Source organism: Pleurodeles waltl, chromosome 4_2, assembly GCF_031143425.1.
Source record: "Pleurodeles waltl isolate 20211129_DDA chromosome 4_2, aPleWal1.hap1.20221129, whole genome shotgun sequence".
NCBI lineage: Eukaryota > Metazoa > Chordata > Amphibia > Caudata > Salamandridae > Pleurodeles > Pleurodeles waltl.
In genome coordinates this window covers 931113513-931130890 of record NC_090443.1, presented here as the reverse complement: position 1 = coordinate 931130890, position 17378 = coordinate 931113513, and the positions used below count along the sequence as shown (strand labels likewise).

General features: G+C 43.6%; 1 protein-coding gene across 1 annotated transcript in view; it reads left to right on the top strand.

Annotated features, from left to right (window-relative positions):
- LOC138293487 (cytochrome P450 4B1-like) overlaps positions 1-17378 on the top strand; it is a 229601-nt gene that overhangs the window by 62361 nt on the left and 149862 nt on the right. The window contains exons 3-4 of the mRNA XM_069232725.1: positions 9015-9059; positions 14412-14539. Coding sequence (XP_069088826.1) covers positions 9015-9059; positions 14412-14539 — 173 coding nt within the window. The remainder of the gene's footprint in view (positions 1-9014; positions 9060-14411; positions 14540-17378) is intronic.

Here is a 17378-nt window from a genome sequence, read left to right as displayed (position 1 = left end):
AGTGTGTGGAAGCAGGAGGAGGTTAGGGCAGTGATTTGCTGTCTCATGGAGAGGGAGGGGTCCAGGATGATGCAGAGGTTGCGTGCGTGGTTTGCGGGAGTGGATGAGGGGCCTACGGCGGTGGGCCACCAGGAGTCGTCCCATGTGGTTTTGTTGGGGCCGAAGATGATGATCTCGGTTTTGTTGGAGTTAAGCTTGAGGTGGTTACTAGTCATCCAGTTGGCGGTGTCGAGGAGAGCAGCATGTAGGTTGGTTTTGGCGGTGGTGGGGTTGCGGGTGAGGGAGAGGATGAGGATGAGTTGGGTGTCATCTGCGTAGGAGAGGATAGTGATTCCGTGTGCTCGGAGGATGTTGGCTAGGGGGATCATGTAGATGTTGAAGAGTGTGGGGCTGAGGGAGGACCCTTGGGGGACTCTGCAGATGATCTTGGTAGTGGTGGAGTGGAAAGGTGGAAGGCGGACTCTCTGGGTCCGGTCGGTGAGGAAGGAGGTGAGCCAGTCTAAGGCTTTGTGGCGAATTCCTATGTTGTGGAGGCGTGTGCGGAGTGTGTGGTGGCAGACGGTGTCAAAGGCTGCGGAGAGGTCTAGGAGGATGAGTGCGACGGTCTCGCCTTTGTCGACTTTGGTCCTGATGTCGTCAGTGCATGCGATGAGGGCAGTTTCCGTGCTGTGGTTCTTGCGGAACCCGGATTGTGAGGGGTCAAGAGTGTTGTCTGCTTCAAGGAAGTGGGATAGGCGGGCGTTGACTAGTTTCTCGGCAACCTAGGCAGGGAAAGGGAGGAGGGAGATGGGGCGATAGTTGGAGAGGATCTCCGGGTCAGCTTTGGGTTTGCACATGGTGTGCAACAGGTAGGCTCCAAACCCTTTACTGAAAACAACAGAGTCTAGCATGTGAAACGAATGCGCAAGTGCATGCCCTCTCAGGCTCAACCCTAACAAATGAAGGATTAGACCTGGCAAAAGTCTTATTCTGCCAGGTTGAAATGTCAGTTTAAAACTACACTATAGGCTGCAGTGGCTGGCATGAGACATGCTTGAAAGGGATACCTAAGTGGGTGGCACAATAACTGCTGCAGGCCCACTAATGGCATTTAATTTACAGTCCCTGGGGACATATAGTACCGCTTTACTAGGGATTTATAAGTAAATAAAATGTGCAGATTGGGTGTAAATCAATTTTACCATGTGTAAAGAAGAGAGCACAAGCATTTTCCCATTGGTTAGCAGTGGTAAAGTGCACAGTGTCCTAAAAGCCACCAAAAATAAGTTCGGAAAACAGGAGGGACAAAGGCAAAAAGTTTGGAAGTGACCCTGCATAGAGGGCCATGTCCAACAGATACTTACTGGTGTCCCATAGCCTAAGATATTCTTAAATTCCAATTTACTAAGACTTTTTACAACCAACTCTTAAAGAGCAGCAACTGTTGTAAGTCAAGGTTTAATCAAAGGTAATAGAGAGATGGGGACTTCCTTTCAGCATGATATGTTTAATCGGTCACATTAAAATTCAAAGAGTGATTACAGCTTTGTCTTTCAAAAGACGGAGGGCTTATTGTGGAGAATGACAGCATTGCACTTCCGAACTATGCAACTGAATACTTTTAATGAAGTTTGCAGCTCTTAGAAAACAGACACCTTCTTTAGGGTCAATAAAAAGTCCCCCTCATAAATGTAGTGTCTCCTACACCCCTGCGTGCTCGTGGCCAGTTCTACACAGTATACCTGTGTGTCCGTGTCACGCTTTAGTCCGCTTTAGGGGCCTAGCGCCCACAATATGACATTGGCAACAAGGGGTCTGACTCCATCCTGTGGCACTGTGCAGTTTTCCTCCGTGCTCGAAGAGGACATCAGAGCGTTGTCGCTGCAACCTGCCTGGAGAAGTGGGCACGCCACCCCAAGACGAGGGTGCATCTTTTCCTTGGCTTGAAGGAGGAGAGAATGGAGGCTCCTCGCCTCTAACCCCTCGCCGTGCCAGCAGCCTGCCGGTGCAGCGGCGGAAAGTCGAGGCAGCGAAAAAGCGGCTCCCGCGTGGGCAATGACTGCACATACCTGTACAGCAGTCGAAGAAACCCCAAGAATAGCCCCTACAGGCATCACCAGAATCGAAGAAGCGCGGTGACCCAGCGAGAGGCGTGCAGGCTGCATGCAGATGAAGACAACGCCCGCAAGTGAAAAGTTCACCACCAGGGCCCGAGGGCGCCCCTGCACTGAATGTCCCCGGAGCCTGTTTTTACTGAGCACGCGTGACTGACAAGGACACCAGTGTCAAGCACACTGCCGAGGCCTGACCTGGGCAAATGCTTTGACAAAGCATGTCACCGCGCCGCCTAGCAAAGCAGGGATTTACAGGGCCCGCCCTGCAACCCCCTGGCAAGAGACCGCTCTTGGTTGAGAGCCTGCATGAATAGAATAACGAAGGGAAAGTCGAGGAGCTGCAGCTGCCTATTCCCCACAACCGCTGCCCCGTCTTAACCACACATACAGCCGCAGCCCTTCATGGGCACGAAGAGCGCCGCAACTGGGAGAACGCCACACACGAAGAATGAACCCTTAATCACCGCCACGTCTCCCACACACTGAACAGCCCCCTGTCTCCCATGCTGCAGAGGAGACGGTCGCAGGGAGAGCAAGAAAACCTGACTACCTGTCAGCACCACCAGCGAAAGGGGACACTTCTCTTCACGCTGCAGCCCAGATCGACAGCGAAAGTTAAACCAGTGACATCTGTAGAAGCCTGAAGCGCCTCCCTGGACATTTGTAAAGACTGCATCCAGCACAGTGCGGACAGGGAGATATCGGGCCCAACTGGTAGTCTTTATTCAGTCTCCGAGGGATCAGCACAACCAAAAACACAGAGGCTAAAGAGCAGGTGGGCCACAAGCGGGAAAAGTTATTTAAAAAAGAAACACAACAGCAGAAAGAACGACGGACCCTCCATTAAGGAGGGATACACTGCATCCTTGAGGGCTGGTGAGGCTGAAATAATGCCACAAGAGGCCACTGTTACATAAAGAAAGACAATGAAGCAATGCACACACCGAATGTCAGGTTCTGCCACTCCTAATACTGGGACAGCCCTGCAGAAACTATTAGTATAATTAGACGGCCTAGAACACTGTCGGCTCTGCACACCTGGAAAGAGGGCCAGCAAGCCAAGTGAGAAAAAAAGAAACCTTAAGATAGACATCAACCCCATACCCAGGCAGACAGGAGGGGAGATTAGCACAACTAGGCACTGCATGTGGGACAGTGGCAAAACCAGCTTGTGGCCTCAGCCAGAAAACGGCCCAAAATCCCCACACAGAATGGCCACCATTGGCCTATCTATGACAGTGTCACATGGATCGACCAACCTTGCCAAGGACCAACCCGGCATAGCCTTGAGGTGCAAGCGATGTGCCCTCGAGCGAAGAGGAGGCGGAAAGGAGGTTACCTGCCATCCATGGAGTGGGGCACTAAGGAGATCCAGGAAAAGAGGTCACGTGTGGCCTGAACACAGGAACAAGATTGTGTTCACCCTAACTGCACTAACACTGCCCCGCAGTGGGCCAGAGACGGTTCAGGGAGTGTCCTCCCCCCACTTCCTACAGACTGAGACCTACCACCTGCATGAGGAGAGTCGCATATCCCGAGTGGCAATTGGCCACCCCTGCAAATGGGAGGAGACTCTTGTCTTCCACAGCGATCCTTGCACCCTGAATGCCTTGTCCAAGAGAAGAAAGGAATAGAAGAGGTCACAGAGCAGATCCATCAAAGTGAGTCTACCTCCACCGCCATCCACAGAATGTCTGCCGGGCATGCAAGAAGACACCCTGTCATACAGACAGGACATGACAGGACCAGAGAGTAGTCCAAGACGGGAGAAGCTCAATCCATCAACGCTCCTGATGCACCAAGTTTGAACTGTTTGACATCACCCGCATCACCGCAAGACTGACCAACAGTATGAGAATGGACATGGATCCCACAAACTGGCTGTTGAAGAATCCAGACTCCATCTGCCTAGTGCTCGTGCCAAGCAGTATCTGGTTAAACCATGGGTTCACGCAGACATGCCCGGGTGCTCCAAGCTGCGCCTGTCCACTCCAATCTTGCAGACTGCCTCTCGAGGCTGCGAGACTTAGTTGGTGTCTTGTGCGTTTTTGTTTTGTTCTTACAGTTTGGGCTTGTTTATATTTTTATAAAAATTTGGGAGGAATGTAGTGTTCTGAAGGACACAGGCGTGCCCTTCTGCACATATTAGTTTGCCAGCCACTCCCCAAGGGCTAGACTTCACACCCACCCAACACCTATCCAACACAGGCATCACCGGTATAGTGACCCTGCTAATAAATGAACCTGAGTGCATATGCTCGTGGCCAGCTGTACGTAGTATATCTACATGTATGTGTAGTCCTTTAGTAAATATAAGGGCCTAGGGCACACAACATGACAGGTAGGCCCCTCTCACAGTGTGTTCAAAGTCCTGAAGCCCAGGACCCCCTTAGCAGCCCGCAGCCCCATGATCCACATGTGTAGAGGGCATACTGCGGGCAGGATGTTAGGCCTCATCTTCCCCCCTGCCCGAGTGCAAGCTTTAAAAAAAGTTTGCTAGTCTACCTTCAACTGTCACAAACCATCCTTCATGCAGCGGGCACTGCAGTGTGACCGTGATTTCACCCTTGCCTGGCAGTAAAACTAGGCAACAGCCTGAAGTGTAGCAAGGCCCTCAAGGGCAGCACACAAACACTATGGGGGTTATTCTAACTTTGGAGGAGGTGTTAATCCGTCCCAAAAGTGACGGAAAAGTGACGGATTTACCACCAGCCGTATTACGAGTCCATTATATCCTATGGAACTCGTAATACGGCTGGTGGTATATCCGTCACTTTACCGTCACTTTTGGGACGGATTAACACTCCTCCAAAGTTAGAATAACCCCCTATGTGTCCTGGTGCTCCCCCCCAACACACACTGTCCCAGTCTCAAGACATTCCCTACTGACTCAGCCTCAACCTTTCCTGCCACTCACTTGAGGTTGACCAAGGTGAGTCCAGCAGCAATGGGGGCAGTGTCAGAGCGTGGTATGCGTAGGATAAATACGTGGTTAAAAAGGACAAAATTATTCTGTCTGTATTTTTATTGGTCTTTCAACATTTAGGTACCTACCACAATTGCACCCACCTTAAAACCTTAAATGAAAGATAAATGCAAGTTCAAGTAATCTGTAAATACACTCTGTTACATTGTGAAACCTCGGTTAGTTAATGCAGTCTTTCTACAGAAGTCTGTCTGTGTTCAAGCAGAGAGAAACAGAACTGAATCCTGGTTGGCACAGTAGGAAAGAGTGACTTGTCTATTTATAGTGCTACGAAAGAGTGACTTGTCTATTTATAGTGCTACGACGTCGCATTCTGCAGCTGGGAAAGCACATTAACTATGCAAGTCATTGAGTGTAATGCACACAGTAAAAGATAAGGGTCACTCAGAGTATCTCACATTTGGTTGTAGACTATTACTCCTAAGTCCACTGAAATCATAGAAATGTCACACATAAGCAAACTGAAAACGTGACAGCTAAGTAGCGCCTGGGCCTTGTTTTAGCAGCTCAGTGGTGGTCTTTCTGCATCTGAAGGCCCTGTCTCGAGAAGGGCATTGATTATGCATTGTCTGCATACTTTTCTGACTTTAGATGTGCCCCTGGATAATAAAATCATCCATTTTAATAATGACCAGGAATATTAGGCATTCAATGGGACAGGAAATGTCACTCAACCTCTTGATATAGCGCCCTCAAATACAATGGCATCGCCACACATGAGCCCTGGCCCTTTTTGGGCCACCGTCACCCATTTCGGATGAAACAGTGCAAATGACCACAGACCCATTTCTTGGCAGAAAAGCCAACTTAACTAGGACAGGTCTGCAATACAAAATCATAATTTCAAAACAATAACAAGATACTCCACCTCACTAATACAAGTTGTAAACCTTCCGACCCACTACCCTTAAACCTAGCCATGCTGCATACCATCTCATACCATTAATCACACAGTAGCAGAGGCAGCTGGCTTGCATTTACAGTGGTGGGGCGCAGGGGTGGGTACAATAATATATTTATTTAAATAAAAGGCTCTTACTTTCACGCTGTCCTCATGACGTACTCCTCTACTCTCCTATCCTCTCCTCGAATGCAGAAACAGGAAACTACACTAACCAATCCTGGCGTTGGTCCCATGCTGTTAGACAGCATGACAGCAGTGTCAGAGTTGGAGAAAGCAGCCTCTCTCAGTGCTCACAAGAGCCCTGGAGGACTGTGCTTTCTCTAACACAGTTGTCTTAAGACAGCTGTGTTAGAGAAGTTTAAAGTGCGCATGTTAGGCTGGCTGTCACAAGACGACTAGCCAAAGGGTCATGCACACTTTAAACTAAAGTGAAGAGCTCCCTGCTGCTGCCAGTCAGCAGCTATTGTCTCACCCTGTCCTGACACTGAAAAATATAATGGTAATAAATAAACTTTTACCTTTTTATTTTTCAGCTCTGCTTGCATTTTTTTAGCGGGGAAGCGCTCCTCCGCTCTCACGGAGGAGCCGCCCCTGCGCAGTACTCCTTCATCATTTTATCCATCCACATCAAGTCACCCTCTCTTCATGTGACTTTTAACTATTGACCCATGCACTGTTCTGGAGTTGCTCGATTTCTTTGCTTCCTTTCCCCTACACACCCCCACCTCCCATCTCCGCTTTGGTTCAAGACTGTGTTTGCGTGTTTTTAAATTGATTTGAAGCTCTTTTGCTGAAGCATAAGTTTCTAGACAACAAATTTGCTTCCTGCATTTGATCAGATGATGCATCCCAAAATAAAACCAGCAAAGAATGTCCCATATGGAGGTTCTGTGATTTGGAGGGAGTATCTTCTGTTTCTGTTTTACACAGAGTTTACTTATACATCAAAGAAGTAATACAAAAAACTTTCAACTTTTTTATTTACATTCATTAATTATTACAACATTCAAAATAAAATATCACAATCTGTAATACTTTGGAAATGTTTTGGTTTGGTATTTTTATTGGCTTGCATTTTGACTTTATTACTATTTTAGTACTGCATAAATACATTTACACCTTGCCCTAAGTCGAGCCTGTCTTGTCTGTGCCATCACTACCAGAGAGTTGAGTTTAGGTTAATTTAGTGACATAAAGGGTTCACCCTGACAAGGTTTGTGATTATTCCTTGAAGTGTGTTCACCCCAAATAATTATTCAATTACTCATGCAGGCAACAAGAACACACGTGAGGCACAACAGTGTGTGATCCTCACATAGGCAGACATCAGAAGACAGTGACACAGCACACATGTACTAACACAGTACACTCATAGGATGCTGCTGCTCTGACACCTTCCCTTGAATGTGCTGGGCCCTGGATGCCACTTCTGTGACGCTCAATGGCAGCATTAAGAGAGAATGATAAAAAACACCTATGCTCATTCTCTTATGGAAAAGAGATGTGGCCTTATCGTTTGGAGCTGCTTACTTTTGTTTAATTCCTGACCTCGGCTCAACATCCTGTAATTCTGGGAAACTCACCTAATCTCCTCGTGCTTTTAAAGTAAATAAATGTGTAACGTAATCTAGTGCCACGTTTGTGCTGTATAAAACTAAAAAAAATGCCAGCGTACACACACTTTAGCAGGCGGTGACATCAGCAAGTAAGTGAAGCAGTGCAGGACACAATGCCTCATGTCATGTAGTCCCTACAGTTCTGGTTCAGCGAATGCTGAAGAGCCATTAAAAGACAAAAGGAACGGCCTGTTCTAGCAGGCAGTTCCCAGCCAACCATAATGCTGCTGACTACTGCAGTATGGAGAAGAGAGAAACGTGGTAGAGAATGGGATCAAAGCATCATAGAGGGCTCTAGCTTGCCACCACACATCACTACTCTTTGATGTGGGGGCTTGTTAGGTGGGCGGAGTCAATACAAGCACTCTTTCAGCAGAAGAGCACTACTTGTGCCATGCCCCTCTCACTTGTAATTCTTTAAGCATTTTTTCTGGTGATGACCAAGGCCGGACTGGCCGTACCGGACATTGGGCTTTTTCCCGGGAGGCTGGAAGGGTGGCGGGTCTGCTTTTGTTACTAGTGGCAGGTTTTGTAGCAGTGCAGCAGTTTGAAGAGCACTACAGAGTTCCTTGGTACTCAACAGTTTTCAGGTAACCTAAAAAGAGCCAAGGTAACTCTGGTGGCTGGAGAGAGATCAGAATTTTGCCTAGTGGTAGTTTTGACTCATCTAAGCAGAGGGTTATTATGACTGCTGCAAAGAATGTGCACTATGGAGATTACTGAACAGTATTTTATGCGCAATGCTCTGTGGGATACTGCTTTTGTCACAGAGATCCTTTTGTTACTGTGCAGTTCAAAAGTTACAATGATAATCTGTCAAAGAGCTGCATGCAAACTACATGGTACAGGTTAGAAAGTTATGTTTTTTTCCCAGTCTTTGATTATCCTAATTTTGCTAAAAAGAGTTTGGGTAGAAATAAAGTCTTATTAGGAAAGTCAACCTTAACCACTGTGTTACATTCTGAATTCTGAGTCTAAGCTTCCCCAGACCAGTCACTCTTAAAAAATGCCTGTCAGTATGGATGACAAGTGGCTCCTACACCGTGTATTCCCCTTTGTTTTATGTTACATTTTCTATACACTGATTTACACACGTTTCATTGTCTATGTACGTGTGTGTGATCTAAAGTGCTCCAACACCCTACGCTGGTGGGCGCTACAAAACAAATGAAATACATGTGCAAGAGGGGCTATGGAGAGATGAGAGGCACTGTAAGCGGGTGATGATGAGGGAATCATAGAAGAGCCCCAGTAAAGATTGCCTTATCTTGGTGCACCTAAAGGTCACCTCCTCCCCTGTATGCTCTAGCCCCAGACTCCCATTACAGAAGCAGCATAGGATTGCAACCCCCACCTTATCTTCAGCAAGACAATTATGTAAAATTCCTAATATTTTTTTCTGTTTATTTTTACAGACCCAAAGGATAATGTCATCTACTCCAGCTTAATTCCATGGATCGGTTTGTATTTCCACATTTCCTTAACATCTAAATGAAACCTGTCAGAGCTTTATGTAACATTAAAAAGCAGGAAGTGCCTGTTCCCGGTCATAATTGCTACATTGAGTCATAATAACATTATAAGTTAGCTTAGCTGGCAACTGTCCTGAAAGGTGACATTCAGCCAGCACTGGGGGTTCACAGCAAACAAAAAGCAAATCCGAACTTGCAACTTTAAATTGCCCATTATGTGTATGGGCCTCCAAGTTCCAGCATGCTTAGTGCTTTTGGATGAAAAACCAGTACTCACTGAAAATCTTTCTTGACACGGGGGCAGTTTAGAACTATTTACAAGCAGTTTTTTTACATGTACAGTAATGGCTGGTGTAGAGCACCAAACATTTTCTGACAGTTAATATCCTCATAGTTAGTGTGTTATTTATATAGTGCTTCAGTAACCTCATGAATGCTTCTCAAGCTATGAGCAGGGAATGGGCCTCACAAAAGGCTCAAAGACTCTATGGCACCCAGTTCCACATTTCCTAACATGGTGACTCAAATCACAATAGCTGTAAACATTGTTTTGAGTAACTGAGAAAACCTAACAGTATTTTGTAGTACTAAATCAAACATCATCAAGTGTTTTGTAAATATGAACAGAATTAACTTGATTTTTAATTTTCTTGTTACACCTTTTTTATTTTATTTCTTCTGGAAAATAGAAATTTAGTCAAAAAGATTCACAACAAAAGAAAAAAAACAAATAAAAATCAGTGATACATAATTTCCTCTAAGCTCTTGGATAGCAAATCCTGGAGGTACCACATTTTACTAAGGGCCTGATTTGGATCTTGGCAGATAGAATAATCCATCATGAATGTGACCGATATCCCGTATGCCATATTATAATTTCCATAGGATATAATGCGATCCTAATACAGCCGATGGGATATCCGCCATGTTTGTGACAGAGTATTCCCCTCTGCCAAGATCTAAATCAGGCCCTAGATTTGGGAACTATACATCTATCTTCTGTATATATTCCTTCATTATTCCCGACTATGGTAATTTTGTAGTTCAGTCTTCAAATGCTGGAGACCCAGAAGATTTCCGGTTTGTTGGAATAACGGACCTAGCAAAAGCATTGTGATAAAGATTTGCTTAATCTGAGCATTAGAAAGACTTCCTCTATCTGAACGACATCCGGGAAAAGCGTATACTAGGCTAAAAATTTAGTGAGATGCAGGACCAATACCTATATGTCCAGTCTTCCAGAACCTATGAATACCTCTTAGGCACCATGGATATGAGCTGGCACCTATTTTGTATAAAATATGCAAGTGCATCCTAAGTGTGGGAAAATAACGAATACCAGTCTTTTCCCACAATTTCCTGTTAAAGGGATTCCTGTCTTCTTATCCCCTTTATTGGAGATTTGTTTTCAAAGGAAGTTACTTGAGAGTGATGCACTAAATTCATAACAATAACCTATACAATTGTTTCTTGGAATAAATAATTTCTGAAGAATTTCTGCAGTCATCAAATTTACCAGGCATAGACATATCGAAGGTGCTCAGTAGTTGAACAACTGTTGTTGAGACTTCCAGTTCTTGTTCAAAAGAAAATTGGCTAACAAGAGAAACCCATTGTCTTGGCATCTGTAAATTACTCATTTTTAGTCCTTAACACCATTGATTTCCGTGGGAGGATTTTGCAGTATTAATGGTTGGCTATGTGTCTTGCTGGACTAAATGCAGATCTAAGCTGGAGCACTTTACTGCCATCAGGTCCGGTCATCTCATGCAAGGGAGAGGATGTGGCAGAGCTGCTGACTTTGGAACTGGGGAACCAGTTCGAATCTCCACATCAGCTCAACATCCTGTGATTCTGGGCAAATCAATTAATCTAAGTGCACCTAAAAAAATAAAAAATGAATGTGTCCTTGTCTAATGTAACTGGAGCTCATGTAAGGCGCACCAGTACCTTTGGGTTGATTTCACACCATATAAAACTGCAAAAACAAAAATACTTTATGCAGTTCCCGGAGAGCCCATCAAGTAGATAATTGTAGTCTGAGTGTCAAAGCAAAAAACAACATGAAAAGAGCAAGTCAATAGCGTCTCTCTTCTTTTTGTTGTCATCGCCTTGGCAGTTTACAGTACACCGCCTGAGACATTTTGAAAGGAGTGTGTTTGAGCGAAAAGTCAGGTACGATGAAGGAACGCTCACACATATCAAGAGAAAAGAATTGAAGGGTGTTTATCAGAAACTGTAGAAACACATATTTCCTGAATCAGTGCACTTAAGTGAGAGTCAATGGTGGTGTATTGTAGATGCAATCTTGATTATATGTATTAGGCTCGTACATGATTAGCGCTAGCCGGTGAACGGGAGAATGTTTAGAGTGAATGTTGTGGAATGAATGTAGGGGAAGATTCGGGAGCGGTTGAGACGGAGACGACAGGAGAAGAGGTGGCAGGTCTGTGTGCAGCCGGGGCTATTTCTTTGTAAAGAACCTACTTGTTTGAACATTGCGGTCGTGGAAGAATAAATACGTTCATCCTACCGGGTCTCTTGGACTCATTTCTGACTGCGGCTGGAAACCATCATAACAAATGGCGAAAGAAAAGCCTTTAATCTCCCTCTTGACGTAGTTATTTGGCTTAATCAGGAAGCGTCAACCCAGAGAGCTCGCTCTGAAGAGCGGCCATCTTCCACTGAGAACAGACCGTGCCCCCAAGCCCAGGATTTTTTAGGAACCGCTCTTACACTGAAGGCACCAGACTGTTAAACCTTGTAGGAGCTCAACCGCACTGCATAGCTAGACTGAAACCATTCTTTCCCTAGTTATCAATCCAGTGCCCTGTAGTGGCCCGCCACTGTCTAAACATATTTGATAATTCTCAAGTCCCTGCATCTGGCTTAGGAGGATTCTTCCTTGCTGACCTACCACTAATGTGCTTTAGAGAGAAGCAAAATATACATCTCAGTAATACCAATATGAAATGGATCAAGGAGAGGCCACACCTTTCTCGCCCACATTGAGGGTCACACGGTTTAAAAGTCAGAAGCAAGCTGATTTGTTTGAATGCAGTTGAACAACTCTTTCTAAATACTAATGGTACAATCCCAGCACATAAAAATCAGAAAACCACAAACGTGAATTTGGCCCTCGGTTGGAAGAATCTTGTGGCAGGCTGGATATCAGTTAATTCCCTGAATCATCAATGGAAATTCGCAGCTTTCTATGTGATCATCTCTTAGAGAAGTGCCCTGTTTATTTACGACCAAACACTACAACAATTGCCCAAGACAACACACGCAACTTAAAACTTGTCATCATCACCCATACAATGTTTCACTCCAACACCCCAAATGATCTGACAAATAAACTGGCTATCTCAATTGGGTAATGGAAACTATACAGCTCAGAGACACTTCTGCTTGAACTCCGGATACACAGAAAGAAATGGATCCTCAAATAATGCATTACTGATAGCACTCTGCCAAACTCCATCCTGCTTACTATTAGAGGACACCCGGCCATGAAATCTTTAAAAACTGAAAATTCCAGCAATTGCTCTACATCTGAGCAACCGAGTTTCCTAATTCCAATTCTGAACATTTTAGCATTTTAACACAACCCAGGGGATGTCTCTGTGTGAACTAGTGTCACTAATGCGCTGTGTCCCTCTGGTGCGCTTGTGTATTCTTCCATGTTTTGTGTCCTCGTTAGGTGGTCTTTTGTATTTGGGATGGATGTTTTTATTTCTTTTGCTTTTACTTTTTATTGGATCTATATGCAAATTCAAGTCACCACCATGTCTGCGACTGCTTTTAGATAAAGCATTTTTTTCTAAATGCAGCCCGTTTTTCTAAAAGGAAAAACAGGCTGCGTTTTTAAAAAAAAAAAGAAAAGAAAAGAAAAAATGTCCAACTTTTTTTTAATAGTAAGCAGTGATCCGAGGGACCACTGCATGCTTCTAAAAAATATTTGTGTCCAAATTGAGAGAGGAAAAGGGGTCCCCCTTTACGAATGGTTACAATATTCTTTGACTTGGTGGAAAAATATTAATCTTTTGCAATTGGATTTAGGTTGCAAAACATAGGGCCATATGTACGAAAGCTTTTTCCCATAGACACAGAATGGGTAAAATCCTTTGGTACATCTGGCCCATAGATACATAACTGAAGGACTCGGTATTTGGAAGGGACTCCCTTCACACACCCCTTCCATTTACAAATACCGATTTGGTATTTAATGGCGTACCTAAATTGCAATTCTGTAACGCAGGTTGGGCTTTGTACATTTAAAAATGCCATTTTGTGGATTCCAAGGCTACAATATGAACTTTGCGATTATAAAATTGCTCTGAAAATCAGGCCCAGGATGTTTTGCAGAACATTCCAGCCTCAGCCTAATATTACCTGCTTTCAGAGCATCTCCATGATCTGAGTGGAGGACTGCAGGAGCCCACAGACAACGCTGTTATAAAAGTAAATACCACGCACATGATCCCTCACTCCATGCACATCAGCAGTACACCCTGATAAGCGCTGGGTGCAGGTGTTCTCTGTGGAAGTCTCCAGAATGAAACACTGAAGCCCTGCTTCAGTACTCTTCTTCTTTGGTGAATACATTCTAATGAATGAATAGTTCAAACCTGTTAAAACTGAAAAGGTTGCCTACATTTCATTTATAAAAACAGTGGCTCTGAGGTTTTTTAAACCATTTGAATCTGTGTTACTGCTTCACGCAGCCCCGCACAACTAACCCTCTGAAAATAAAACCTCAGTTTCTCAGTGGCACCACCTGGCTAGCACAAAGTAAGGGGTTGAGGGCCAGAACAAAACACATATGGTGAGATGTAATAAGCAACACACCTGTACTATTGGCACACACATATTTACAATATATTTGTATTTATGTATATGTGCCAGCTGTCCCCTCAAAACTATGCATTAACTTTTTCTGCAATGCAAACATAATAATCTATATGAAATATATTAAGTTCCTTCTAGGTATATGACCATCTCCGTGGCTCTGCAATCCTTTTAAATAAATGTTTTTTTATGAGTAATAAACTAGATGAAAGTTTCAATTCTTTTGGGAAGAGTTCAATTTTGTATTGATTCAAAAAATGTAATTGACCTGTGAAAATGATATTAAACATGTATTCAGTTCATTTCACTATAAGGAAAAACTGTATCAGCTGCAGTATTTATTTTTTAGCATTGATTCAGTTATCACCTTGTCTGCAGTTTATCAACCATCCATAGATTTATGTAACGGACACCTTTTGTGTAAAATGAGGATTCTTATGTAGTGAAAGTAATTGTGCTTGTTGACTTGTGCTTTTTCCTGTTCCACAGGCAAAGGATTATTGGTGCTATCTGGACAGAAGTGGTTCCAGCATCGTAGGCTACTAACTCCAGGATTTCACTATGATGTTTTAAAACCTTATGTGAAATTGATGGCTGAATCAACCAAAGTCATGCTGGTAGCAATCATTTTCTTTGTAACTTTAATCACTGCTTATTTTAGGACTAAAATGTATAGTGTGTTTGATGGCATCTTGTAGTACTTGGGCCCATATTTATACTTTTTTTGTGCCGCATTTGCGTCATTTTTTGACGCAAAAGCGGCGCTAACTTACAAAATACAATTGTATTTTGTAAGTTTGCACCGCTTTTGCGTCAAAAAGTGAAGCAAATGCGGCGCAAAAAAAGTATAAATATGGGCCTTGAAGCATTGCTTCTTCCAGTGACTGGATTGGTCAGTTGCTGCACTACTCCAATCTACATCATACATCTCCTGTCTCCTATGGCAACTGACTAGCAGACATGTATTGATCTGATGTGCATATATAACACTTAAACATAGCAAACCTCATAACATAGGATATACAAAAAAGTATTTTGGTAAATGATAGGTAATTATAGCCTTATATGCTGGACATACCCAATTTGTAAGCACTTGCATATTTGACAGACAAGACATCTGCTCACAAGGAAATAAGGCCGATTGTTGCAGATTGAAAATTTTGGCCAGGTAATGAAGGCTGGATCGGATCTCAAATCTCTCAGCCATTGACATAATAACGTGATGGAGTCCCATCTCAATATATGTTGAAATACCGCTCAGAATTCTGACTCTTTCACTAACAGTAGACGTGCCATCTTCAGTTTTATTGACAGTATTGTTTTTGGATGCTGACAGACTGCAGCCCTCAATTGTAATGATGGTGGGATACTGACCTGGTGAATGGAAGGGTCTGTGGAGTGGAGTTCCCAGAGAATTGGGACCACCCTTCTCCTCTGTTGAAGTAGAGGTGTGTGTAATGCTTCTTCTGTAGTTTTAGAGCTAGAAATATAGCCACTAGACCTCATCTCCTCCCAAGCTGTTTTCATTCTGCTGTGTCTCACACACACACACACATATATTCTCAAAAATACAATCTCTCTGTCTCTCTTTCTCTCTCTCTTTCTCTACTAGATGTAAAAGATCAGAGGGGGCAGTGGAGAAGATAAACACTACAGCTGATGAGAGAGAGATAGAGAGAGAGAGAGAGAGAGAGAGAGAGATATTGTACTAACCTAGTTGTCACAAATTGTTTTTTGTATTCCCAGCTCCCTTGTAGAATAACATGAAATGGTTGTGTACTAATGAATTCACATTGTGAAAGCTTTCTGTTCTGTCATGATGCTTGAATTGATTGTCTATACGAAACGTACTATTGTGTATCATTACACATATTCAGAAATACTGTGAGAAAGACTGCAACTGAGCCTTGGCACATGAGCAGTCTTTGCCCGAAACCTGGGCAGAACTTTTATTACGCCAGGGTAATGTGAATAATTTCTGTAATTCTGTGTTAGTTTTATGGGATTACTTCTCCTTACATAGTTACAGCTATTTTTCTGGGGGAAAATCCCAGAAGCTCACTCTCGCTGGTCGGGGTCTGCTGCATTTAGTGCTGTTTCTTAGTGCAAAATGCATCTGCCGGTCCATTTTGGATGTGAGGGTGCATTTTGCATTAAGAAAAGAGTGTTAAATGCAGGTGGTAAGTTATGGAAAAATCCTTCTCGAAGAGGACATTTAGGAAGCGAAAGCCACTGCTTGCACTTGCTGTTTGTGTTCTGTTGCATTTAGCGCTATAAAAATGCAACCTTGGGGCCATTTTGAGCATGAGAGGGCATTTTTGCGATAAGAAATAGCGGAAAATACAGAATTACTCTCTTCATGTAATTCAAGTGTATTCTTGTGGCATTCTCAGGTAAATCTGCATGATTATACTACACAGAATTACATACATTGCACCCACCCCTACTTTGCACCATTTCTAGAGTGAGATACTGTATAAAAATCCTCTGGTTTTAGTCATTCAGGGAGGACTTATTTGAATCCAGGTGACACTGTGCTGTCCATCTCGGTGCCCTGACCTTCAGAATTGTTGTAGCATTTTTATCCTTTGCAGGAATCAATGCTCATTGAGGTGGATGAATCTTTGGATCCAGTAAGTGGTGTAGTAAACCCATCACCAGAATTTTAATACCACCCCAAACAATTTAAACACAATAACCAATGTGTCCACGGAAGGAAAACTCCAATCAAGAAATAAAGTTTAATATGTATTACAAACGGAAGCTCAAAGTCAATGTGCAAAACCAAGTTATAAAGATGTATAATCACCAAGGGCTGCCTAAGGTGTCGAAATAACCTTAATAAAACCAAGCATTCAAAATGAATACTGCATAACATTAATTAACATATCTGAGATACTGAAATAATGTGTTGCTGAGCGTTACCAATCATTGGTCAATTCAAAGTTGCAGAGTCACAAATCTTTGGCTGGGCACAGGTCAACCCTACATCTAACCAAATCAGGGAAATACATGTGTGGTGCAGAACATATGAGGGCAAAAGACAAAAGTACAAAAAGGGCAAAAATAATTTGGAAAAAGATAATCTCAGACTGCAGGTCACTAACTAAGTGAGGCAAAGAAAAATATAAAGGGAAAGCGTCAGCGTATTAAAAGCTCAGTCACTGAATGGAAAAATAAAAGAATTTCTAAATGTATAGGGCATATCAGGGGGAAAATGGCAGAGAGGGAGATACCTCTCCCAAGGATACAGCATTCAAGGAATGATTATCAGGCAAAGCATCAGGATCAGCAAGCATCAGGACAGCATTGGGGGTCTGCAAGAATCTGCCAGGGACTGCCTCAAAATTAAACAATCCATAGACATTTTAGAATTCGGAAAGCATTCTGATTTGTCAAAGGTATCAGTTCATGTCATGTTGAAGGGACATCATCCAATGGGAATTAATCGTATGA